The sequence below is a fragment of the Solea senegalensis genome, linkage group LG18 (assembly GCF_019176455.1).
Source record: "Solea senegalensis isolate Sse05_10M linkage group LG18, IFAPA_SoseM_1, whole genome shotgun sequence".
Lineage (NCBI taxonomy): Eukaryota > Metazoa > Chordata > Actinopteri > Pleuronectiformes > Soleidae > Solea > Solea senegalensis.
Genome location: NC_058041.1, coordinates 2,847,845 through 2,875,749, shown reverse-complemented (window position 1 = coordinate 2,875,749; position 27,905 = coordinate 2,847,845). Strand labels below are relative to the sequence as shown.

At 43.1% G+C, this 27,905-nt stretch overlaps 1 protein-coding gene across 1 annotated transcript; it reads left to right on the top strand.

The window, feature by feature from the left end:
• The first annotated feature begins 1,842 nt into the window (after positions 1–1,842).
• itga3b (integrin, alpha 3b) lies at positions 1,843–27,639 on the top strand. Its single transcript, XM_044013636.1, has 26 exons — positions 1,843–2,283; positions 16,446–16,573; positions 17,745–17,827; positions 18,397–18,643; positions 18,740–18,832; positions 18,974–19,178; positions 19,521–19,714; positions 19,983–20,071; positions 20,153–20,289; positions 20,428–20,514; positions 20,596–20,663; positions 20,769–20,914; positions 20,996–21,142; positions 21,227–21,324; positions 21,425–21,593; positions 22,413–22,487; positions 22,571–22,650; positions 22,722–22,799; positions 22,900–23,002; positions 23,316–23,489; positions 24,739–24,870; positions 24,979–25,092; positions 25,218–25,316; positions 25,643–25,768; positions 25,973–26,121; positions 26,463–27,639. The coding sequence occupies exons 1-25, from the start codon at positions 2,105–2,107 to the stop codon at positions 26,081–26,083; spliced, it is 3,162 nt and encodes a 1,053-aa protein (XP_043869571.1). The 5' UTR covers positions 1,843–2,104; the 3' UTR covers positions 26,084–26,121; positions 26,463–27,639.
• The last annotated feature ends 266 nt before the right edge of the window (positions 27,640–27,905 follow it).

Here is a 27,905-nt window from a genome sequence, read left to right as displayed (position 1 = left end):
TGTTCTCCCTGTGTGTGCGTGGGTTTTATCTCCAGGTTCTCCCACAGTCCAAAAACATGCAATATAATATGGGGATTAGATCAATTGGACACTCTGGACACTCTAGATTGAGCATAGGTGTGAGTGTGAGAGTGGATGGTCTCGATGAGGCCCGGTGATGGACTGGCGATCTGTCCAGCGCCTATCCCCCTACGTCAGCTGAGATTGACACTGCTCCCCCCCACGACCCTCACGTGGAGGATAAAGCGAGAGAAGATGGACGGATGTTCCCTCATAGAAGGAAATGGACAGTAAACGCACCAGCATGATCGACATCTGTGAGTTTCTGATCGCAAACACGGTCAAATCTCGAGGCTTGAAAATGGGAGTTTGTCGTCCAATATTAAAATAAAACAACCTGAGCTGAACATACTCATGTTCCTCTTATCATTTCCGTGTTTTTATTAGCACGGAGAAAGCGGCGGACAATGGACAACATTACATTCCCCACAGGGCATTGTTTCACTTGGGATGGACTTAGGAGAGTCCGGAGCTCATGGAGCATGAGAACGTTCAGAGTGGGAGCAGAGCTCATCAATTAGAAGAGGTCAGATTTTGGCCAGGAGTCAGCCAAAAAACAAAAACAGACAAGATGAAAGGTCGGACGATGGCAATACGGGGCGAGAAGCTGCAGCTGGTCTCTCAACGCCGGAGGGTTCCAAAGAAAGACGGGGAAAAAGTGAAATGGCGGCACGGGGGGATTCATAGAAAGGAAAGGATACTCTTTTAAAACTCCGGCCTGCTCCATGAACTCTCTAAGGGGATTAAGGGTTTAATGAACTGCCTATTTGAAGCCAGACGTTTGAGCGATATAGGCAACGGAGCAAGGGAGGGGTGGCTGTCACAAGGGCGCTCACGTGAGGGCGGGCCGTGCTTCCATTAGTGGAAGCGTTTTATCAGCAGGCCAGACTTTCATAATTAAGTCCCTCCCACACAAAATGCACTGAGATAACAGACGTGAAATACGGATCATTTAGGTTTAAGAGTTTTCTGAGGTCAAGTCATGGAAAAGTTTGACATTTTGTGATGAGCGTCAAGTTTGAAATGTAAAATAGAAATGAGATCGGGGGCGAAAGAAAATGAGTTTGACAATAAATTCCTTGAATTCTTGAACCAAAACCAACAGCATCATGTTGTTCTCGGTGCTTTGTTTTGGAAATAAGCGGATTAGTTTCAGTGTCGTTCAGTGTGTGTGTGGTGGGGGGGAGACAAGTTTTTGGCTCAAAACCATTGTTGGGAGGACATTTTAGCTGATCCTCACAACTTTAGGGTTAGGGTAAAGGTAAGCGTTGAGGCTGTGTGTGCGCGTGTGTATGTATGTATATCTTTGTGAGGACATTTTGACCAAGTTTTTGACAACTTTAAAGGCCTCTTTCAGGTTTAAGGGTCTATGTTCGGGTTAGGGTTGGGCACTAAGGTTAAGGGGCTTGGGAATGCCTTAGATCTACAGTGTGTCCTCACAAAGATATAAAAACAAGTTTGTGTGTGTGTGTGTATTTGTTACAGTAAACACTGACGTTGTCAGGACCAGCAGGCAGAACCTCATGTTGGAGGAACTGGTTAAGTTTTAAGGTTAGGCATTAACTAGTTATCAGTTAGTATTATTATAATATATAAGGACATTTATTGTCAAGTGATGACATTTAAGGACTTTCTGAGAGTTAAGACTTGGGTGTATTAGTTGTGGTGGTTAAGATAAGGGTAAAGGATGTCTGAGTGACTTCAGGAAGTCTGTGATAACGTGACAACAACAGAGGGAGGGATAAAGAGTGAGAGACTGTGGTTTGACACGGTTAACCTCCACACTCCACAGTGTGCACTTGCTCTGAGTGGGCGTGAAGGGGCAGAGAGAGGAAGCAGGACAGAGCAGAGCAGCAGAGGGAGGCACACACACACCGACACCTATGCAATGAACACAGTGAGCGTGGAGGGGCACAGTCACAGGCGGTTCTCCGTGGGGAGGTCTCTGTGAAGCAGCCCTACCTGTTGGAGCTCAGTCAGCGCGAGGAGACGCTCGTGCCAGCGTGGATTTGCGGGAACTGCCCCACTGAGAGCAGCCGGAACAATGTCTCCAAGACTGTTATTACTGTGCGCTGCTCTGGCTGCGCACCGCGGGACTCGAACCTGCAGCGGATTTAATGTCGACGATCGTTTCCCTGTCATCAAGGAGGGACCAACCAAAGGGAGTTTCTTTGGATTCTCGGTGGCGCTGCATCAGCAGACGGAGGGCTCCAGGAAGAACCTGTAAGTCCGTCAGCGACAGGAAACAATGTCGGCAGTCACGCAGGTTGTGTAGCGCGCGCACCTGCGTAAGAGCAGCGGAGAGCGTGGCGGAAAAAATCTGCGTTTCGATCCGACACTGATTTTTACGCACAACCTGTAACCGAGCTTTGGAGCGTTTTTAACACCTGCCGCGTCTTTATAAACTGCTTTAACACACGTGCTTTCTTACATTATAGAACAAACCGGTTTAAATGTTTTATTTAAGCAACGTCTAAGACATTTGTGGACACACGTTGTTACTTGTTACAGTTACAACAAATGAATTCTAAAACAACAAACAGGAATCTGTTGTTGTTGTTTTTTTAATTACAAATTCTCCACTTCATGTTTTTACACCGTACACACACACACACAGACACAGCTGCAGCCCTGATTGACTCTTATTGTGGGGGGAAAATGCTTACATGACTGAATATGATATTTCATAGCTGCGGGTGAAACATCTGGGGCCAGGTGAGCGTCATTGTTACATGAACTGTTGAAAAGTTGTTTCACATGAGTCTGTTTCCGTGTTCCCCTCAGACTATTACCTTCAACACAAGTGACTTTTTTGTATTTCCACAGTAAAGGGAGCTCTTGTCGCAGCTTGTTATTACCACGGCGTAATGTGGACTTAACCGTGTTTGGGAGGATTTACATTCTTGTTGCAAAGAAGGAGTTTCATGTTCACATATTTCCTGTCGTCCTATGAACAGCGTCTTTAATGAAAAGCTCCCCAAACTGCATCATTGTTTAGGGATGGATTTCCCTCAGCCAATTACAGTGTGTGTGTGTGTGTGTGTGTGTGTGTGTCTCCCCTCCTCCCCATCCTTCCGCCTCCATGATCACAGAGCATGTTCACTGCTGTTATCTGTATCCTTGTTCTGCTTTGAAGAAGGAGAAAATTGCCAACCAGGGCCCACTTCCTCTGCGTCGTCACCAGTGAGTCTGAACGTCCTGCGCTGTCAACTCAGGGACTGATGTGCATTACAGAGACCCCCGCCCCCACACACACACACACACACACACACACACAGTTAACTGAGTGGATAGCCGTGTCCATCCGACACAAGATCGATGTGCCATCCTGGTTCTGTCTCCCAGAGGGACGGGTCGAGTCACTGTCAACAGACTCTGCAACACAAGACGGGGAACACATGGCTGCGATAATGAGAGTGGACGCCTGGTTATAAGAAGTCCTCAGCAAATGTGTCCTCACTTCTGTTTTACCAGGACCATGAAACTACACCTGCTGTCGGACGTACGTCCATGAGAGTTGGACGAATGTTGGTGGAAGTCAATTTACTCTACACTTTTGAAGTCTGCCCTCCACATCTACTGCCTCCTAATCCCTTATCACCTCACCAGAAGGCTCTGTGTCCCGTCACGTGTGTGTCATGTACACTTATTTCCTTCAATGGCACCTCCTGTTTGAGGAGCGTCCTCTCAGTGCTCACTGTAAGACAGTAGACTCCACTGTGGGCGCGTCTCCTCTGACATTTAGATGTCTTGATGGTGTGTGTGTGTGTGTGTTTTAACACAGTCTTTACAGCCTGTTTCCTCCGTGTTTGTCCACTCGTGTGTCTCGCTGCACTCTTTAGTCGCAGGTTCCCACATCACTAACAGTGAGCCGGAGTGGGAATAACTTGGCACATAAATCTGCCTTCACACAGCGTTTACAGCAGGGTGTAAATGAATGTTTTCTTAACCGTGTAAGGTACAGGCTATTATGCGAATATTATGGGTGCATATATAAATGTATAGGAGCTACCTGAGGCCAATTTGTTCAGGGTATTCAACCCCCCCCTTCTCTTTGAATCACTTGTTTAAAGAGACTTTTTTTGTTCTCTGTTGTTGTGTGGGGAGGAGGAACTGGGCAGTCAGCTGGCCACCTATTGGCTCTTCTAGTCCCCTGACCCCATGGTATGCGTGGAATGTATTACCCTTCTCTGCACAGTCACAACCTGCCAGGTTTCAGGTTGAGACAAGACATGAGTGAGAATGATGACTGTGGGGACTGGGGAACGCACACACACACACACACACACAGAATCCTCTCCCACAGACAAAAACCTGTGAGACCTGAGTCTAAGAGTTTAATTCCTCTGACTGATGAATATTTAATCAGAGTTGAAGTGCCTCTGCTTCTCCAGCTCATCCCTGTCTGACTGCCGTGGCCCGAGGCCGTGAAAGTCAGCCATTTAATTTGTCAGCCACCAAAACACCCCCCCCAACCCCCCAATGCGGCCTTTTCTGCTGCTGCGAGGTGCATATCAGATTGGTCGACTCGCTGTGAGGTTTATAGCCACAAACAGGCTGATGTGTAGTTTCAACATGCTCTGGTTTACTTCAGTGGGTGCAGAAACGTGGCTGCAGAAAAAATATGCTCTCTCTTATCGCGCCAGCAACAAGTTTTACAAGCAGGAAGCCGTGTGAATGGGTCCACACTGCCATAGTATTGTGTGTACTGTATATACCGTCCTATGTGGACATTTATCAAGGACTCAGCTTTCACTGCACAAAGACCCAGAAGCACATTACATTTCTCTATAGAGCAGTTTTGGCTCGCCTATGGTTTTATGTCAGTACAGACGGCCACAAAAACTTTCATAAGTGAATTCTAGGGCAGTTTGTTTCCCTCGCTCGCCCCTGCGCTGCTGCTGTATACACACATACACTCAGATGTAGCTGAATACGCATAGTTGTTTGTTTTTGCCTTTTGCAAATACTGGGATTCTCTATCCCTGTCTTTGTCATTCTTGCCATCATCATACTCTTGTGTTGGCCGATCGTGTGGCAGTGTCTACTGTTAATAAAAAGTAACTAAAGTCAGCCTGAAAAGATGCTGGATATCACCAGAACACGTCACAAAAAATAAGTGTTGAAGATTAACAGTGAAACTGAATCGTAAAATAAGGGGAAACTTATGATCAGACACTCTTTTCACAGATGAGGTGTTATCTGTGTGGTCACAGTGTTCCTCTCTCTGTGCGTGTCTACAGTCAGCAGTAACTAAAGATTTAGTGGTAGATAGATAGTAAATAAATATAGATAGATGAAGCTAACTCATACAGCAGAAGTGGCATTTTTGTGCGGGTATGATAGTATTGCTTGACAGAGCGTATTTTTTTATATAAATCAGCATCTTTTTCGCCAGAGAGCAGAGAGTTGGCCAGTTTTTGTGCATTTGAGAGACAGAGACTCAAACACATGTTATTTTAAATGTTCAAATGTGAAATTTAACATGCACAAAAGTGTTTTTCATAACAAACCAATTTATCTTTCTTCATTTTTAATTGTGAAAACACTATTTTAACATGCAGTAAATTGTAAATAACTGCCAAATATTGGAAGTTATTCTGGGCAAAAAAAAGCACTTAGTAACAGGATGTTCTCTGGTCCTTTAATGCTTAAATTAAGCAGAAATAATAATAAATAACGTTAGATTGTTATAATAACATAAATGTACACACTGCTGCTTTAACGTCACCTGAGTGACCTCACGTGTTATATTACATTACATCCTGTAGCACAGGCTAATGAGAGCGGCGCAGGTGGGTTTGACCCAGCTTGGCCGCGCTCCAACATTCCTCGTCATACGCACGACACTCGTCTTTGTCTCTGCAGTACAGTAGGTTCTGTCAGAGCGCCACGGTCATGCCACAGTGAAACACACTCGCAGATAAGGATCCTGTGTTGTGCATTAGACCCTCATGCATGCATGTATTAGACCAGAGCCCGGCTGCGCAGGTTGTTACTGATGTTTCTCTTTTGTGTTCCAGCAGCACAGAGATATTTGTTCTTCATACTTGGAGGATTCCAATCTGCTGTTACGTAACGACCGAAAGTCTGTCGCTGGGTTGTGTTGTATTGAAGTTGTATTGCGCGGCAGAATATTTTGTCAAAAACAATATCTTCACCAAGGAATTTGTGTTGTTTTTTTGCTGAAAAACTGCAAAATCAATTTCTGTGGAATTTTGTGGACATAGAAGCTGCTATGAAATTGTGGCAGTTTTCCACTTTATTAACATTGCAAGGTTTTTATCAGCAGACATTTGATCCCAATCCTCTCCCGTAGTTATACTATAATTTAGATTACTAGATTAATTAATTCATCATCATCTATTTTAATAATTGATTAATCGGTTTTAAGCTTTTTTCATGCTTAAAACAAGATTTCTTATTGTTTCAGCATCTTAAATATGAATATTTTCTTCATTTCTTTGCGCCATATAACAAAGAAACTATAAAAAGGGAATAATTTTGTGGACTAAAACAAGACATTTGAGAACCTCAATTTCCAGGTTTGACGAAACACGGATCAACATTTTTTAATTTACAGTTGTTTTGTAGATCAGTTGCTGGTTTGTGTAAAATCTCCTAGATTAGTTAGAATAAAATAAGTACACCTCATAACTTAACTTTAATAATGATACGGTTTATTTTTTCACAGCTGTCCTGTTTAACGGAAAATGTGAAATTAAAAATCTAATGAAAATAGTGTGACGTTGTGAACAACGTGTGGACAGTAGTTCAAGGTTTTAGACCTTGTAGCAACACGCTAGTCTGTCCATGGTGACTGACCTTGATCTTTATGCTATTTATTGTCTGTATCCAATCAGTTGTTAATGGCATGGGCTGCATTTTGTGTAGCGACAGAGTGAGCGACAGCTTCTAATAACACGATGAAATGGATCCCAGCGGGACACTGGGCCTCCTGCTAATCTCCGCTGAAGAGATTCTCTATGGTCGCGCTTTCACTGGTAAATACCTGCAGAGAGGACTGTTGCTGTCTGAACAAAAATGTAAGAGATCCTCATTTTCTCCCCTGCTCGTACAAAATGCCCTGAAACAGCATGAGAAACAGTGGTGGAGCTGGCCTCTGGGCTAATGAGGGTTACCTGCAGCTAGAAAAACTATATGCTTCAATACCTTTGTCTCGTCATGTCATTTATCATCTTTGAAGGGGAAATGATCCTCGAGTATTGGTTTACATTCGGTATGTCTGTGCACAAGTCTGGGTGCGTGTTATCATGTGGTCTTTAAAGCGGCAGAAGACAGGATCTCTGGGGAAAATAGTGGATTGTTGAGAGTTTATAACCACAGTTTATGAAAATAGTCATGTTGTTGGGAGCATAGCATTCTTGTGTGAGCTTCACCGACCCGTTGTGCATGGATAGATTGTTTTTAGCTTGTTTCTCATGCAAATGACGACCAGAGGCACTTTTTTTTCAATCTTTGAAACTCTCTGTTGATATTGGACGTGGATTTTGTTGAGTATATTGTCCAAGTCAAAGTGTTTGCTAACGCTGTGGTACAAGAAAGGATCTGTAGAAGTGTTGTTGTTAAGGCCCTAGTATACCCTGGTATACTTAAGGCCCCCCTGGTTTACCCTGGTATACCTAAGGCCCTGGTTTACCCTGGTATACCTAAGGCTCCCCTGGTTTACCCTGGTATACTTAAGGCCCCTGGTTTACCCTGGTATACTTAAGGCCCCTGGTTTACCTGGTATACTTAAGGCCCTGGTTTACCCTGGTATACTTAAGGCCCCTGGTTTACCCTGGTATGCTGCCCTGGTTTACCTGGTATACTTAAGCCTGGTTTGCCCTGGTATACTTAAAGCTCCCCTGGTTTATAGGCCCTCCCTGGTATACTGGTAAGGTTTACCCTGTACTTAAGGCCCACCCTGGTTTACCCTGGTATACTTAAGGCCCTGGTATACCCTGTGCGTTAAGGCCCTGGTATACCCTGGTATATAAGGCCCCTGGTGAGTATGTTTTTGAATTGGCTGATTATGGCTGGTTTACCCTGGTATACTTAAGGCCCTGGTATACCCTGGTACGTTTAAGGCCCTGGTATACCCTGGTATACTTAAGGCCCCCCTGGTGAGTATGTTTTTGAATTGGCTGATTATGACTAGGTGGTAACACATCAAATGTGTTGTTAACAGCTTTTAAACAATGTAAAAATAGAAAGAAATCTGACTAATATTGGTATCACCAGAAACTCAAGGTTGTGTGTGATATTAGCATCAGAGAAGTAAAAAATAAAATTGTACTGTGTTTTTCCTCGTCACTGTCCATTGTGATTTACACTGCTGAGAGGTTATTATTGATTTGTTGATCAGCGATGCCTTCAAAATGCTGCCTACTGTACATTTAACAACACAAAAAGTCTCCCGACTACTTACTACGACCTTTTATTGATCGATAACAAGCATTCAAATCTGCTCCAGTGGGTTTTTTTTTATTATTACTGGAGGTGTTCCAAGTTCCATCAGGTAGAAACACATGTTTCACACACACACACACACACCTGTGCTGCTTTTATATACGCTGAGTAATAGTTGAGTGAAAACCTGACACATAGCAGACACGCTACCACTGTTATTCTAAGCACGGTTACAGCTGTGAGGTCGTCCACCTGTAACACCCTCCCTCCCCTCGCTCCCCTCCCTCCCCCGTCTCTCTGTATATACAATCAGGGTCAAGATGTTAATGGAACGCTGTTACTGATACTGTGAGTCTCTGGTGAATTCTCCCATGGCTGCTTAATGTGACTTTGCTCGCGTGAATGTGATGTGGGGGGGGTCACTAAAGAACATGCGTCCAGACTCTTTGTGTGTACACGGACTGTATTTGTTAACCTTTTTAGGACCAGAAGTTCTCATGGAGACCAAAACGTGGTCCTAATGAGGCAGTAACTGCTTTTCTGGGGAACGAGTTAAATAAATAAATAAATAAATAAATAATAATGATGATTCCAGGCCTGATTCAAATGAGCTGACGTCAGGTGTTCAGGGAGTTTGTTCCACAGGTGATGAGCAGAATAACTGAATGCCGCTTCATGATTCATGATTAGAGCTCTGGATGCTTCATAGGAAACGAATAAGTCTAGTATGTATTTTGGGTCCAAGACCATTCAGTGCTTTGTAGAGCAAGAGTAAGATTTTGAAATCTGTCCTTTGACTCACAGGAAGCCGGTGTCATGATCTGGTTAGGGTTAGGCATTAAGTGGTTATGGCTAATGTTAGGGATAGTGCTTTTGTGTCCAAATGAATGGAAGTCAATGCTGCACAAAGCTGAGAGTGTGGACTAAACCATTTTGACATCAGGGATCCAGTGGCTGACTGCTGACTCTGTGTGACCACAGTTAACAGGCCAAGCGTCAGTCGTACGCTTGTATTAACGTTTTCCCCTGTCCCCGGATAATGAAAAGTGCGTTAGTTTATTACCATGGGGTGTGTGGGTGGAATAGCCCGCCATGTTTAGCTTGTCAAAATGGGATTAAATGAGTTTGCTCTCCTGTTACTGTTTCACTCGTGGCAGATGGTGGTCATCAAACAGGATGTTTGCCCAGCTGATTCACCGCTGGTAGACTGGCGCTCACGTGTGTGTGTCTGTGTAGAACACAGAGTGCAGAGTGATTTCTTTCATTTTTAACTGTTTTGATCACTAATGAATGCATCTCATAGTGTGAAAACTCGCACTAAATTGAAGCCAGTGATCTGTATCTCACCAGGTGGGCTGTTTGTGTGTGTTTGTTTTTTAAATTACATTTTAACCACCACTGGCCTCAGTTGTCTGTATATGATTTGCTAGGTGTGCCAACAAATCACCTTTAGCTTCCTTTCACTCAGTGTTTGCTCTCTTACACCCTGTGACAGTGATACTGAAGGATTTGTCTTAATACGACAGGGACATTGTGTAAAGTATACGACTTTAGATCGTGTGGATCACTTTGTGTGATGACTTTGTGAAATATTATTCTCATATACATTACATTTTATAGATGTACATATATTAAAACAATATGTTTTGTAGGCAAATCTAATAAATTAAATTATATTATTTGGATGTTTAGATTATTAGAGATGTTTCAGATTATTTTGGATTAATTATATGGATGTTGCGCGGGATACTGAATATCATATGTGATTTACTTGTGTGACTGTAATTGAGTAGCTTTTTTGTGTAACTTTACTTTTACTTTAGTGTGTTTTTTTGTACTGTACTTTGCTAAGTTTTAAATCACATCATTTAAAAAAAGAAAAAGCTGGCCTGAAGATAATTTGATTAAAAAAAAGAAAAAGAAAATTGGCAGTAAACAATGAGGACAGGTGAATGATGAGGACAGGTGAATTGGTTTGCCTTTAATCAAAAACAATTCATGTAAGATTTGTGTCCTCTTTTCTTGTGACACAAGAAAGAACCCCAACCTTGTTTAAAAAAGTAACTAAGTAACTTTTACTTTTAGACCAGTACTTTTAAGTAAAAATGTATCAAAACAGTGGTACTTTCACTTTGTGTTCTGTACTCATCTGCATACGTGTGAGTTGAATTCTTTAGTGGTGAAAGTGAAACACAGAACAATGAAGTACAATGTACAACTTGCATAATCCCTGAAGATATGTTGGTGTCAGGCAATTTCTGCACCAGCACGAACAAGTCTATGTTATCTGCTGTAGCAGTGAATAAAAGGGCGGTTGTACTGACCTAAAGAAAAGTGACTAAAACAAAGTTAATGTGCCAAGAATTGGAGAACACAATCATCTTCTTATTCCTTGTTTACCAGACGGATCACTATTTTGCAGTGAGGTTTAATTGTGTGTTTACCATATTTTGCCACGTATAAAATGTTAAATATCAAACACACCGTATGACTCAGGCCCTCAATGAATGCAGAAACAGTTGATCACGCCAGAAAGGGAAGTGCAGGTGTCTTGAGGGAAGTTGTGAGGGACCAACACTTCTCTTTTTACAGCAGGTTGAGCTCACTGTTTGTCTAGAGGCGACTCATCTGTGAACCATGTTCTCTACGTCCAGACACATTTACAGTTAAGAGTGTGTTAAGAACAAGGCGTGCTCGCGGTGAATGGGCTGATAGCTGTGTGTGCTCTCCTCACCCCACCTACTGCTTTGTGAGTGTTTCCTGAATTGACTAAGAACTGGATTTATCATTGTGCTGTTGTAACACAATAAAACTGAACTGGGCACCGAGCATGCACACACACACACACATGCACATTCATCACGTGACTTTACATCCCTCTACCCACCACACTGTACTACACCATGCCTTTATCAAGCGTCCTCTCATATTTCAGTCATTACACCATTACGAGAGCGTATGGACATCCATCTCTGCCTCGCTCACTCTCGTCCTCATGTTTAATTCAATCTACAAATTGAGTCGCTCCATTCAATATCAGCCCCCATTCATTTGCTTCGTGGATCTAAGGACTCAATATGAGTTGCTTACAGCCCAGTCGCTTGAAACTATCTGTTCCTCGTCTGTACTTGTTTGGCACTTTCATGACCTATTATGTGTTTCACTAAGAGGGAGAATCCCCTTTTATTTGTTCTCACCTTTGTTTCACATGTTCTTAGGTATATCTATTAAACCTTAGATGTGCCTTCAAAAAAAGTTACGTTAACACACCTAGAGCACTGAAACGTGTTCATAAAAAAATAAGCTATTAATGTTTTAAACCAACACCATTCCTTTCCATGTCAAATATCAACATTAACCCTTAAATTGCCAAGTATTTGTCATGATGCACCTTCATTTTATGGTCTAAAAAGCACAATAAATCAATCATTTTCAATATACGTCATGCAGCCTGGCATATGTGAGAGATTAGCAGAAACATTTGTTTATATGCATTTTTCCCCCATAAAATACTCACGCTAACACACGTTAAGCTATGAAATTGTATAAATTATAAAATAATGTATTTCATTTAAAAGAAAAAAAAAATAAACCATCAACCTACACATCGAACATTGATGAATTTTTGGACCAGAACCCTCAAATTGACAAGTTTTAAGTCATAATGCATCAAAAACAGTGATTTGAATGGGTTTCCATGAGTAAATTTTTGTGCATAGGGGTGTTAGTGTGAGTATTTTGTTTACAATAGACACAACCTCACATAAATGCATGAAAAAAAGGATAAAGTAATCCTGAAATTGAAAGCCAGGCTTGTTTAAGGGTTAACAGAAATAATCCTATACCAATTAACTTGAAGTCTTTGTCTCACTTTATCATCATTCAGAACAGTTTTCATGTAGAAGCTCCTCCCCCTTTCAGTTGTCCTGTTTAAAGTGTGGCTACTCGGCTTCCTGGTCCAAATCAATACAGCTTCAGATCACAGATACATTTGAATATGTCTGTATCTCATCATTAAAAACTGAACGTCCTCACTTCACCGATCCTCTCTCTGAATCCTTGTTACCAGGGGCAACAGTAATGTGTGTCACTGTATCACAGCTGCTGCTGCTGCTGCTGCACGTGATACAGTGTAGAGCAGGTTCATGGCGGGGTCATAAAAATTTCGTTTTTGTACGAATCCACATCCTGTGGAAGCGGCTTGATTGTAAATGCACACACACACACGGTCCCACCCACAGTGTTTTTCTACCGTTCTTTACAATAAAGCAGAGAGTGACACATTTAGAGTTAGTTATTATAGAGTAACGTGATTTAAAAGTGGCTTTTTTTGCTGTGCACATATTTTATACAGCATATGGTTCTCAGATAAAGCTACAGTACGCAACCTTTGGTGATTCTTGTTGTTGACGTTATTATTCAAACTCTGTGAACTACTGTTTGAACTGAGTTTTATTTTTTGACGGCAGGGAAACACGGGCCCTGAGGTTGTCTTCTGTGTTGCTTCATTTTACTTTGCCCTGAGGGCGACAGGCACGCCCTGTAACAAACTGGTTGCCCTGAGGTTTATCTGGACAGACGATCCATCACGTGCACACTGACTTATTCTCCGTGTCCTTCTGTCTTTGTTGGTCACTTATACTTTTCCCCATCTTTTAACCCTTGAACACCTAACCCTGAAAACATTTTTCCCCCAGAATAACTTTCTTATTTACAATTTATTTATTGACTGATTTATTTTATGACTGATGACTGACTCATGTTAAAATAGTGTTTTAACAATTTAAAATGAAGAAAAACAAACAGTTTTATTCAGAAAAGACACTGTAGTTGTACACGAACACCAGTTGTCTACAAACTTCTTACTTAACTTTTTCAATCCCACCTCCTGGTCCTGTCTTCTTTCTTTCGTGAGGCGTTGCTAAATAAGATTACTGCACCGGTGTATTTTCGACAAACACCAGCGCTGTGTTTATGAATTTGTTTGAGTGACTCCCTTCGTCTGGAGAGTTTCTCAGTCCTGATTTCAAGAATGCACTCTCACACTCTCACCTTGGCTGGGTGTGTTTGCCTCAGTAAATGTTTGGTTTAGTCAGCCTTCACGATCACTTCCATTGGAAGGGGGGCGAATTTCAACATGTCCTGGGAGGAGGAATGCGGTTGCTGGGCGCCCCTCTTCCATTCCCCTCCCCGTTGCCGGGCCTTTGACAGCATGTTTATGAGGAGGTGATGAGCAGGGAGGCAGATAGGAGGCGAGGCACACACATTGTTGCACTCGGGACAGGATATGAGATGCACTGTCATGGCTGAGTCAACCCTTTTGCTCAGGTTGTGGTCATTTTCATGTACAGGTGGAGAAGAGTGGAATCCTTTCATATCCTCTCGCATAAACTGCTTGAAACGTTGGCGTTTTAGGGTTCGTTTGAGCCGACAATGATGATATGAAGGCTATCTGTTGCATATTTGAAGAGTCCCTGTGTCATTATGGCAGTGAAGGGAGTGACTTGTTTCCTCCTATGCGTGGTAAGCTGATATACCAGGCTGCTGGCGATGGCTTCAACATAAAGACCCTCAAAACTGTCAAGCAAATCCTCTTTAATCCCTGTCTCGGTGTAAGGTCTTCCTGATATGAAACTTCAGACACTCTCTCCGCTGTGTCTTGACCTGTGGTTTTTGACTTTCCACAACAAACACAGGTGACCCACGTGGCTCTGCCGAGACACGCGGACGACGGCGAACGCGCTTTGAGCTCGGCTTGAACTCTCGTTCCCGTCTGTTTTGCCGCCGACCAAGATTATCCAAGCCTTCCACAAGCGAGTGTGATTAGCACTGGACTTTGGGCCTCGGCTCTCCTTAAGTTCTTTTTTAGTGAGAGCAAAGTTCACACTACCACGGTCTCTAAATGTTTTATAAGTTAATCTGAGCTCTAAGCTCAGAAAGATGCGATACTTTGTGTGTGTGACTGTTTGGAAACAGCTGCAGAGCTCATCAGGTGGTCTGATTTAGTAGAAATGAAGTGGTGCAGGCTGAAAACACAGACTCACTTCCTCGTGTGCTTACATCTATAGAATGGGCGCAGCACACACACACACACACACACACGTACATGGGCCTCCCACACCCACAGTGGGACTCTTTGGCCCTGGTTTTACACACACACACACACACAGTAACTGCTTCTATGGAATCACAGGTGCTGTCGACACGACTGAGTGATTACCAGACTTTGCAGCCACTTCCTCCCTGTTCACTGAAAACTGCCGGTCCCTCAGTGGCCGTCTTAGCTCTGGCAGTGTTTTAAAAATGATTGTATTATGAAATAATTGTTATTCACAGCTGATCTGGTATCAGAAAAAAAGAACACTTGTACCTGTTGATGTTGTTAGATAAGCTGTGGTCCATATTTATATTTAGACATGCAGATTGGGATTAGGTTACGTGGAGACTCTAATTTAATGAGTTAACAGCTGTTTGTCTCCGCATGTCTAGCAGCTTATACCTTTTTGCTCAATTTCAGCCAGGATTAGCTCCAGTCAACGACCCTTTAAAGATAAGCAGAAGCGGCCCACCAGAGGGTGTAATCTGGCCCACAGGATAAAAGATTGATTAGAATTAGAGTCTAATCAAGTTTAATGACATTTATTTGTCATATTCACAGTGCATTGAGCAATAATATTCTTATTAACGACCTTATTATCCTCCACTCACATAGAATAAGAATATACAAACTTCATAATGTGGAACGCTATATTTTTCATTTCCAGATACCTATGCTGTTATTTTAGTGGTGCGGCTCCACTTGAACTAAAAATGAGTTTGACACCCCTGTTTGTGCCTGTATAGTTTCTTACTTACTTTTTTTATTTTGGGTCATAATGAGGCTAGAAAGAGGTTAAAACTGTAACTGCTTCCATTGCAAGGACAAACTTTGAGTCCGTTTGCGCTCAGGTGACACATCAAAGAGAGGATATTGTGTCTGGGCTCGTGAATTATTCTCATCACTAGATTGCAAGTACATACAGTATGAGGGCACCTTGTATATGAAATGGTGGTGGAGAGAGGGATGGAAACTGCAAGCCCTTCTGCCATGATTCATCCCACAGAAAAATATCTTGCCTTTGTGATTTTAATTTTCAAGGCATTATAGCCTCCTTGAAAAGGTCTGTTTTAAGTCTGCAGTCCCATTATCTGTATTTATTCATGCTTATCGGTGCATTTAAGGAAGGCCGATATCAATGTAGCCACAAACTTGACTCCTCGTCTTTTACTTTTTCGTACCAGGAAACATCTTTTTTAGAAAGTTTGACAGAGAAGAACGACACACATCACGTGGACACTGTTTGTTTCACACACTATGGCGAACCATGTGTCGCACACACACCGAAAACGAGCCCCGCGTCTGCACCTCTCCGCCTACAAAGTGGAGCTAATAAATCTTGTGCTGACAGTAAATAGTGTGTCCCACAGAGTGCCTAATCCCTCGACTTCAAAGTTGTGTGGTGTGTGTGTGTGTGTGTGTGTGTGTGTGTGAAAAGGTGCTGATGTAGGGAGTGTCTGGGTGAGTGGACAAAAAAGACACAGGTCCATCACCGAGAGCCGTGTTTGTCTTTTGTGTATGTGGTGCCCAGACTTGTTCCGGGTCGCGCACCGACTGCTCCACTCTCCACGTCACCGCGCACCGGCTCAGTCTTTACTTGTCTAGTTTAAGTGAATCATGCTTGAAAATTTCAACCGCCTTCGTCATGGAAAAGTATCTCAGCATCAAATTGTCATATGTGTAGGAAGACGCTCCAGACCATTAAACCGCAGGATCCCTCCCCCCCTCTGTTTTTAGACCAGCCGGCTTATCAGGCCATCGTCTAGTCTTCTTTTACGTTGCAGAACACCGTGACACGACCCTGATATGATCTCGTGGTAGTAATCTTTATCTGTCCCGCTCTTCTCTTTATCTGTTTGTCTGCGTGTGTGTTCAGGCTTCTGACGGGAGCGCCCAAAGAGAAGGCAAAGTCCCTACCAAATGTGAACGAAACCGGTGCCGTCTACTCCTGTCCCATTACTACGGACGCCACCGACTGCTCCAGAATGGACCTGGTCACCACGAGTAAGTGTGAAGCACATCTCGCACAGGTGTGTGAGCGGTGTTTTACCACCCGATCACACCGAGCAAACCATGTACATGACCTCTCGTCATAACCAAGGGCTCATGGGTAACTTGTGAATAACTGGAGAAATCCTGAAAAAGCACTTCACTTTTCACGTTAATGTTTTGCTTTCTTCACATTTTGATTATCACAGAATCGTCGTATCGCGATATTATGGGTATCCTGGGCTATGTATCGCGTATCGTATCGTGAGGTTGCCCCCGTGATTCCCCCCCCCTGTCTGTTAATGTTTGAAAGCAGTGGAAAGTATGTGTTGAAAAGTCAAACAATCACCACCAAGGGTTTTCCAGTTGAAAAAGAAGCCCAATCAAACTCCAAAAACTATACTCCTTTAAGTCTTTAAATGCATCCTAAAGCGTCATTGTTTGGCATGTATTGTCTAGTTTACACATATTTCATGCCCTCAGAGTTTAATGCAAATCAATCAAATTAAAGGTGTTTTTCCTCAGACATGCTAAAGCGTCATCTAAAACTCCCCGTGACATGAACACGACCTTTATGAGTAAAATAAGTTTCCATTTGACACACACAGGTAATTTCCCCTGAATATTAAACCAAGGGAATGTAAACTATAACCAATCATGACCAGCTAACTTCTTCTTTATACTAGCATAACTGACACCATTTTGGGTCGACACAAAGCGCCACAGGACACAAACCTCTGAAAGTGCATCTTTGCTTAATTGAGGGTTATTTAGCTGATATGCTTACTGCTGTTCCACCTTCAGGGGGAATATGGCAGCACCAGAGGCTTCTAAGTAACAACTGTAATGAAAGGATTCCTCATCCCTGTTTGATGTTGAGCTCGGAGAGACTGTTGCTGCAGTGGCAGTACATTTTTGAGGTTAATAGAGTATGTGTCAGGGCATGAACCAAGGCCGAATGATGCTTTACTGTCGGGCCGGGTTTTCCTGTGACTGTGATTAACTCCGTAATCACGATGATTTTGTATATATATATATATAATGAATGATGGGAAATGCTTGACAGTGGACTGCACCTCGTACTCCTTTTGAGTATTTCTCTAAATGAAGGACAACAATAATAATAATCTCCGTTTGCACTCTCTGTCTCCTGTGATGTAACCGCCGTGTTTCGACTCCTCCACAGCGAACCCTTTAGAGATGGTCGAGGGCATGTGGCTCGGCGTGACGGTGGCCAGTCAGAGGGTGGAGAAGGCCGGACGCGTTCTGGTGAGATGACGCCCTGTTGTATTGTGTTAAACAAGACAGAATTAGAAATGCAGGTAGGAAAAGTTAGAAGTTATCCTGAGAGGTTCCTGCTCTCATATATTCAGACTTTCTTTATATATCATTAAACTTTCATTATATATATACATTTATATATATATATATATATATATACACATATATACACATATACATGTATATAATTAAACTTTCATTATAAATATATATATACATTTATTTATATATATATATACACATATATACACATATACATGAATATAATTAAATTTTCATTATATATATATACATATATAGATATATATATACACATATACATGTATATATACATATATTCAGACTTTCGTTTATATATGTATATATATATATATATTAAAAATGTCCTTATCTTTATTCAGATTTTCATTATATATATATATATATTCAGACTGTTATATATATTCAAACTTATACAGATGGATGGATAGATAGACTGGCGGACAGAAGGACAGATGTATAGATAATCTGAAAATGCATATATGTTAACACTCATATACTGGCCCTGATCTCTCCAGGCATGTGGGCACCGGTACGTGAAGATCAAGGGCGGCGCAGAGGAGCAGCGGCGGATGATCGGGAAGTGCTTCGTGCGGAGTAACGATCTGACCTTCGATCAAAACGACGACTGGCAGACTGACAGTTACGAGGTCTGCAACCCCAACTTTGACATGGAGCTGGAAGGCATGTGCAACATGGGCATCTCTGGCGGCATGACGGACAACGACGTCTACATCGGTGCCACGGGGAGCTACGTGTGGCAAGGTGGGTGCCGAGGAGTTCACGCCGGGATGATTCTCTGCCTGGCAAAACCTGTTACTGATTTTAACACCGCTGTCTGATTCTGCTTTTATTACCAAGGAAATGTCCACGTGACATGGAGAGATCCAGTGAACGCTTGGGACTCAATTAACAAGAACTTTGGCCAGCTGAAAAAACGCAACAGTTATATTGGTAAATAAATATGCCGTCGTTTTTACATCATACTCAACAGGAAAAAGAGTCAGAGGAAATCCAGCTTTAACTGCCACACTGCGAAAGAAAAGGCCTGTGTGAACTTTTAACGCCGACTGTCTCATTGTCTCTCTGCCACAGGTTATTCAGTCCTCGAGGAGAAGAAGCTCCTCAGCCACGACGACTACACAGTAGTCACGGGGTCTCCCAGGGACGAGTCCAAGGGCTCCGTGATGTTCGGGACAAAGACCGACAACAGCATCAAACCTGTGCTCATCATCCCCGGGGAACAAGTGGGCTCGTACTTTGGAAGCAGCATGGCCATCACTGACCTCAACAACGACGAGTATGTTTCCTCACTCCAGTTACTCTCAGAGGATTTAGACTAAAATGTATACTCATCAGTCCTTTATGTCATTTTATTAGTATTAGGGTCTGAACTTTCAGCAACACTTAATAAAAAAAGAAAAAGTTTGTTTTTACAGCGGATGAATACGGCGGTCGTTTTCTTTCGGGCTTAAGGGGTTAATATTAAGTAATTATTATATCCTATAAATACGATGAGCAGAGGTGAAAGAAACATCGTAACATCGCGGTTAAATCGTAAGCAGGAGTTACGTGGTTAGATTTGTGTTATTTAAAGACAAATGAATGTTGATTTTTGCACATTTTCCTCGGCCCCTGACAGCTGGAATGACCTGATTGTGGGCGCGCCGTTTTACTTCGACCGCATGAACGATCACGGCGGAGCCGTGTACATCTTCATGAACGAGAATGGATCCTTCCAGAAGACGGCCGCCGTCGTCCTGAAGGGTCCGTCGGCTTCTGGGTTCGGCATTTCCGTCGCCGCTATTGGTGACGTCAACCAAGATGGATTCCAAGGTATGACAGTGAATGCAATGCACCCAGAATTAAGGACAAAACCAAATTAATGTTGTTTTGACTGGTTAAAGACTTTATATGTTATGCACAATTATCTCAGATGGGAAACTTCATGGACTGTTCATTTTGACACAGATTCAATGCTGCCACTCATCACTAGGTGGTGCAATGCTGCCACCTAGTGATGAGTGGCAGGGCATTACATAAAGCTTGTCTTTCTCCCTCTGTGTGTCCCTGAGACGTTTCAGTCTGTTGCTTTTGTCTGCAGACTTTGCCGTCGGAGCGCCGTTCCACGACGCGGGGAAGGTCTACATATGGATGGGCAGTAAAAAGGGAATCTCTGAGAGCCCCAGTCAGGTAACGTCTGACTCTGACGGATGTGCTTCAGTGTAACCGTCCATGTACAGTAAGTCTTGAAAGTAATTCTGCCCTCTACAGGTGATTGAAGGCAAGACGGTTGCCAATGGTGGATTCCAGACCTTTGGCTATTCCCTGAACGGAGGCATGGACATGGACGACAACAGTTACCCGGACATCTTAGTCGGCTCTTTGGACGACCGCATTGCCTTGCTCAGGTAAAACACCAACAAGACGGGTGTCGGCACACATTTATACGGACAACTATATTGTAAAAGTTAGAATGTGGAAGAGATGTGACATGAAAGGTGACGACAGTAAATCATAATTGTCTCATCTGTTTTCTTTGTCTTCAGAGCTCGACCGGTCATCCACTTGACGAAGGACTTCCGCGTCGAGCCGAAGATCGTGGATCCTAATCTGTGTCCTGGGAATACACCGTGGTGAGATGTCGTGTCATGTCAAGCTTGGTCACTTTTTTTAAAAATGTAAATTCACACCGTCGCTCCGTGTGTGTGTTACAGTATCACGGCGACACTGTGCATGTCGTTCACGCTGAGCAATGGCAACAAAGACTTCAAGAAGAACGTCAGTAAGTAGTCTTTTCTGCCGCCATCATCTGAAACGGCTGTATTGTTATTGTTACACATTGTGTTGCGGCGTGCTTGAGCGCTGTTTGTGTTTACAATTTGTATAGTGGTGCAGTACACAGTGGAGGCGGACATGGAGAGGAGAAGAAGCCCTCGGGTTCGTTTCGAGGACAATAACTCTGACACCTACACTGGCATCATAAGCCTGCCCGCTTCCAAGACCACGTGTGACACCCGGAAGCTGTTTGTTGTCGTAAGTGAGAGGTTATATATGAATATCCATTTGTATTTCATGAAGAAAAGCGACTAACTAAATACTTGGATAAATTCACAGGCACCTGTGATGGACAAACTGGAGCCCGTGGTCTTTTCCCTCAAGCTGTCCCTGCACGAGCAGAAACCTAAGTCCCGGCGCTCCGTGCAGAACCTGGACTCCTTTCCAATCCTGAGCCAGGAGCAAAAACTCACTGAGAGAACCGAGGTACAGTACGTGTTCAGGCCTTTGTGCGTGTCATGGCGCCACTGTAGGGTGTAATGTAATCCCATTTACCGCTCTCTCCCACAGATTAATTTTCAGAATGAATGTGGCTCAGACAACAAATGTAGCAGTAATCTGCAGCTCACGGCTCAGTTTGTTGACAATGAAGAAAAGCCTTACCCCAGGTAAAATGGAATCCTTAAAGCTCCTGACACCATTATTTAGATAAATGGATTTTTGAGTTGGTCATAATACTAATTAAAACATAAATGTGTTGATGTGCAGGAACGGCAAATTCCAGGTGCTGCAGTTCAACAGCAACATGAAGATAATACGGCTGATGGTGGAGGTGACGAACTTCCCTTCAGCTGGGAGACTCGGCGAGGACGCCCATCAGGCCGCGCTCAACATCACCTTCCCTGATGCACTGAGATATTCCGGCGTCAGGTCCACGGTGCGTCCACTAGAGGGCAGCAGATGTCTATTTGTTTTTCCCCTCGATCCAAGTTTTGACTTCTTTTTTTTATGATATGACTAAATTATGGATGAAAGCTCATTTGTGCCAGAAAAGAACATTGATAACATAAATATCCTCAAAGTAAGTTGAAATTATGAGATAAAAAGTCATAATTATGAGATAAAAAGTCATAATTATGAGATAAAAAGTCTAAATTATGAGATAAAAAGTCATAATTATGAGATAAAAAGTCTAAATTATGAGTCAAAAAGTCTAATTTATGAGATAAAAAGTCAAAATTATGAGGTAAAAATTCATTATTATTAAGAGAGAAAAATTCATTATTATTAAGAGAGAAAAATTCATTATTATGAGATAAAAATTAATTATTATTCAGAGATAAAAATTCATTATTATTAAGAGATAAAAATTCATTATTATGAGATAAAATTTCATTATTATTAAGAGATAAAAATTCATTATTATGAGAAAAAATTTCATTATTATTAAGAGATAAAAATTCATTATTATGAGATAAAATTTCATTATTATTAAGAGATAAAAATTCATTATTGTGAGATAAAAATTCATTATTATTAAGAGATAAAAATTCATTATTGTGAGATAAAATTTCATTATTATTAAGAGATAAAAATTCATTATTGTGAGATAAAAATTCATTATTATTAAGAGATAAAAATTCATTATTATGAAATGAAAAGTCGCTAAAAAGTTTTTTTCTGGCGGAAATGGGCTTCCATAATTATGACTTAAAGAGTCACATTCTTTAATTCTGTTTGTCATTTTCTTGTCCAGGACCATGACGTGCAATGCAGCTTTGACGTCACAGTGATCTGTGAGCTGGGGAATCCACTGAAAGGCAATGACAAGGTCAGTATCCATGGCGTTTTTCATATCTTTCATGGATTTTGTCCCTCTGTTCTCTGACACTGAGCCCGTGCTCTCCGGATCAGGTGTCACTCGCCCTCAAGTTTGAGACGTCGGGCATCGATCTGTACACACAGGAGGTGGAGTCGCAGCTGCTTCTGTCCACGTGAGTGCTTTTGAAGGTGCGTGTTTTTCTACCGTACGCGTTGATGTCACGGTGACGTGTGTTTCCTTCAGTCTCAGTGAGCAGAGCGACCTGACGCCTGTGCCCGTGGCCCTGCTGATCGAAAACACCATCCTGCCCTCCCTCTCCATGTGAGTGCCGTTACCTAACGTGCTGTATAAAACACAAAGGAATGTCACGTCACTCTCATTTGTGTGTACAAATCATTTTTCTTGAACGCCCTCTGCTCAGAGAGAACACCTTGGTGCAGACACAGTTCGGTGGGACAGTGATGGGCATGTCGGCCATGGTAAACACCAGTGACGTGGGCAGTCTGGTGGAGTTCACCTTCAACGTGAGTCACCGCTGCCACTCAGACTATACTAGACGTCCATGATGGTATATTGCATCTACAGTATGTGTGCGACTCACCCACATTTCCATCCTCCCCACCCAGTCTTTGAAGCCAACATTTTTCCTTCTTTTAGAAGTTTAATATTGCGTGGGGAAAAGATTGCTATGTGAGACATGGTTTGTGGTGTAAGCGTGAGTGGGGGTGGATACCGTTTTTGGAGTCACAAAGCTACCGTCCAGCTTTGACGTTGTTATATTTAACAACGTTGTTTTTTTTCCTTGTGAAGTCACTCTCTTTGTTGCTTCTCCTCCAGGTGAACATGAGGGGGCAGCCCCTGGGAGACTTGGGGACCCTGGCTCTGGCGTTTGACTGGCCCTCTGAGGCCGCCAACGGCAAGTGGCTGCTGTACCTCACCAAGATTGTCGTCAAGGGGCAATCGGAGACGGAGTGCAACGCTCCGGAAGCAGTCAACCCGCTGAAGCTCGCTGTAAGGCTCAGACTTTTAAATGAGAAAAGTGAAATAGGGAGTGATGGAACGGAGCATGAACGCAGTTGACTGACGTCGTCTGTGAACTGCCTCGAGTTTTTCAATTTTGAAGCTAGACTGGGGAAGAAGTGAGGGATAGATCTCTGAGAGTGTCCTCTTATTATTATAATAAAGCATCTCCATTACTTTAAAGGGCACCATAGATTAAAAATAGAATCGTGCTGTTTTGAAATGTCATTTTCCACATTGTCTTCACTCTAGAATCTGGAGACAGCGTCCACATACCACCATCTGTGGTTGCTATTGAGATTCTATTTGAGTCCTATTCCTGAAAAGCCACAATCGTGATAACAAATAAATAGAGGTAGACAGAGTGTACAGCGAGCAGCTCTGTGAGGCCTTTGACCTAAATGCTGACGTCAGCACACTAAGGCGCTGATAATGACATGTTTCGCTCTGTGTTTGCACACTGACTTTTGCTTATGTGTGTAGCTGAGGTAACAGGGGAATGTCTTACACTCTCATTCCAGTATTGTGTGGAAGTATTTCTGTTGATTTAATGCCTTTGGTGAACGACCAACCTCACTGACCCGGACTGATATTAAGTAAGAACACATTCACTGACGGGGCAGTAAATCTTAGGGCGGTAGGTTTGGTCTCGCTCAGCAAAAGATCACAGGAATTGATTGGGCTCATTTCTACAGATGTACTGGTCTATGCAGACTCTGGGGGAACAGAAGTGTACTCCTGGCATTGTTCCCAAGCCACGATAAATGGAGAAGGTTGTGTCATGAAGGTCATTCAAAGTAAAAAAAAAAAAATCTCTGCCAAATTATCGGTGCAGAAAAGAAGATCCACTGTGGTGATTCAGCCGCGCACAGTCTTGTGACATGAAAATTCACCCTGACGTCAGCATGAAGTGAGCAGTCTGAGCGTTACAAGGAAACTTCAGTGGTGGAGAAGTGGTGTGAAAAATGGCCTTGAGGCCAAACCACAGCTGTTCAGAAATACATTTTGGGGAAAACATTTGTGTCGCCTCATGCAAACCTCACAGAGCCACAAATAGAAAAATCATAATGTGTGAGGCCCACATATAGACAAATGGAAATGACAATGCTATTCTGAGGAGAACTGGGTAATGTCCTTTTTATCAAAACCAGTAATTACCACTCACCCTGTGATGTAACGTCTCTGTCTCCTCTGCCTCCCTCTGTCATTTTGTCTTTCCACTCTCTCTCTTGTCCTGCAGTTGTCGGAGAGCAGGCCAAAGCGCGCCAGGCGTCAGATCGCGGCGGGCGATCGTGAAACGAGTCCGCCGCAACCCGTCGAGTCGCAGGCAGCCTTATCTCTGCTCACTCCTCGAAAGGAGACCCACAAGTTGGTGAGAAGTGGACCTGCCCGAACACTCCCAAAGATCCATAGCAGAATAGTGTGGACGCCCGTGTTTGTTGACTTTGTTTCACAGTTGTCTCCCATTATTTTGTTGAAGGATTGCGCTGAAAGGACAGCAAACTGTGTGACGTTCGTCTGCCCGCTGCTCAACATGACAGACTCGGCCAAGATATATGTCCGCTCCCGTTTGTGGAACAGTACGATGCTGGAGGTCAGCTGACACACACACTCAGCTGCGAGGACAATGCATTCCTTCCTTAGGCCCCCACCCCCAACCCAAGCATAACATCGCCTCTCTGCTTTCTTTTCCACATGTGTGTGTGTTTGTTTTTTCAGGACTATCCCAATGTTCTGAGAGTTACAGTCATCGGCCGTGCCACGTTGACGCTCCTTACAGATAAATCGACCATCAAGATGGTCAATCAGACCGCCAGGGTGCGTCATTTCTGACTGATATGATTGTGATCATGGTATTGATTCAGGGCTGGACAAAAAGGTCTAACTCGATTTTTCTGATATTGAATCTCAAGTTGAAGATTTGAATAAATATATATATAATACTGTAAAACAAGGTTTAGAACTTAAGTTGTCTATCTATCTAGCTTGGTAGGTAGGTAGCTATCTAGCTAGATTTGTAAATTGGTCTATAGGCTATGTAGCTAGATAGCGAGCTAGCAGCTAGCTAACAGTAAAATGAACAAAATTAGAACCGCAGTTTGTTTATTTCTAACTTACCTCGACCGTCTCCACCTCTCTTGTAGTTCGCGGTGGAAATAGAACCCGTGGAGCGAGTGGAAGTACCCTACGAGCTCCCACTGTGGATCATCATCTCGGCCATTGTCGCCGGAGTTCTGCTACTAGGAATCATCATTGTTATCCTATGGAAGGTGAGACGAGCACCGATCGCACACTGGACGCACAAAGACACTTTGTATGACCTGCGAACACGCTCCACTCCTACTACACAGAGGCCCTCACAGAGGGTTATACGATACATGCCGAGTCATTCGTCTGTCATCTGTGACCTTCACATTAAGCCATTAGTCTAACCTTTGACCCTCCTCCTCCTCCTCCTCCTCCTACACCCCCAGTGTGGCTTCTTCCAGAGGGCCAGCAGGAGGGAGATGTATGAGGCCAAAGCCCAGAAGGCTGAGATGAAGATCCAGCCCTCTGAGACAGAGAGGTTGACTGAGGACTACTGACTGGGTCTCAAACAGCATACACCAGTGGGGCTTTTTGGGTAAAAACAAACCCCTTTCGAAATGGAATTTGTCTTTTAGCTCTCAACTTGGCGTGTGATTCAACTTCACGCTCCACCTTCTGTTTCTCACTTGAGCCCACCTTGCTCTTATTACTGTTACTAACATTTCCCTTCCAGTCTTCTACTGTGCAATGCTCTGCTGATCACTTTTCATGGCTTTTGTTTTTACTGACGTTGTCTGTGGCTCTCTCTGTTACCTAATCTGATTTTCCTCAGCCCCTGAAACTTAAATCTTCTCCCTCATTAATCCCAGCTTTCCTGCTGTTTAACAGCATCCTCTTAAAAAGTCACCTCCTTCTCTCCCGTTTTTCCCCCTCCAGCTTGGATTCTTTAAGCGGGCCGCCTACTACCGGATGATGCCAAAGCACCAGGGGGTGAAAATTCGCAAGGCTGAGCGTTATCAGTTCAACCTGGGATTCCAGCCTGAGGAGCCCCAGAAAAAGTACTGGATCACAAACTGGACAGAGATGCAGCATTACTACTACTGAGTCCTTTACTTTGAACCCCGAACCACTCACCTTCACTCTGTCACGGGCCACACAAAGAGCACTGGGCTCGGGTTGAGCCACATGGACTCTGCCGTGGCATACTGAACATATTGTTTCAGAGATTGTATTTTTGAAGAATGTTGTGTTGTACATTGGAATTGGGGGTTGCATTCAATATTTGTAAATTGTTTTAATTTACGATTCGAGATTTCATATATACTGTCATTTCTTTTCTTTATGAGCAGTTATTGGACATTCCTGTTATAGTTTATCGTCACCATATCTCTTTTTTCCCTCTCCAATCCGGGTCTGTTGATTTCCTCTACGATTATACACGCCGATCACCACGTGCGATATCATTCTTCAGTTGCACTTATGACCAGAATCCACTCTGTTTTGAGTGGAAAAGAGTGTCTCCTTCAGCACGTCCATGTCGGCTTTTGGCAAACACGAGATCTCTCGTTTGCGGAGCGTGACGTATGTCTGCATTTTTCAAGCTACATAGAAATAACAAATAAATAATTAGAACATTGGTCCTTTATCAGTCCCTTCTCTGCATTTAACCCATCCCCTACTGGAAACCATCCTAGAATTAGGAGCATCGGGCAGGGTTGGGCACCTTCCCAGCCCCTTTTTTTGACCTGGTGGGGTCTCAAACCGGCACCCTCTCCAGTTACAAGCCAAGTTCACGTTCCACTTGACCATGGGCTGCCCAAATGTGAGAAATGTGGCAGTAGAAGACATGGTTTTCAGAGGACAATAGTGTTTTATAGCCCAGCTGGACACGTTTTATTTGCCCACATTAAATTCCTCCAGCAACAAGTTGAGAAACAATGGATTCCTGTTTGTATGTGGAATTTTCCAAAATTACTCGGCACACTTTGTAATTATTTATTATGGCCCCGTCTTGTGTTTCACTCTAACTTTAAACACGGTATATCACATACAGGGAGTCGCAACACTGGATTAAAGAATACGCGGTGTTATATCGGTCCGTCTGATATTGCAATTTAAGCGTAGTTTCACCATTATTTGTAGATAGTTATGTGAAATGAACTGTTGGAATGAATGAGCATGTGATCTGTCTTGTTTCTGTACAAGACAGTACGGACACTTGCAGCACTGACGCTGTACTGGATCAAGAGAAGACAAATCACTGAACGTGTTGCATTACCGTTCGAGTCTGTGCTACCTGAGAGCCGACGGCGGCACACAGCTGAGACTGTGCCTCCACAGAGGCTCCTTTGACTCGGAGTAATGTGGGAAGGGCAGAAA

Bases quoted from the DNA above. Each gene is read 5' to 3' on its own strand.
- itga3b (XM_044013636.1), top strand. From the start codon at position 2,105: ATGTCTCCAAGACTGTTATTACTGTGCGCTGCTCTGGCTGCGCACCGC. The intron at 20,072-20,152 runs GTAACGTCTGAC...TGCCCTCTACAG, and splicing joins TCTCTGAGAGCCCCAGTCAG to GTGATTGAAGGCAAGACGGT. The intron at 23,003-23,315 runs GTGAGTCACCGC...CTTCTCCTCCAG, and splicing joins TGGTGGAGTTCACCTTCAAC to GTGAACATGAGGGGGCAGCC.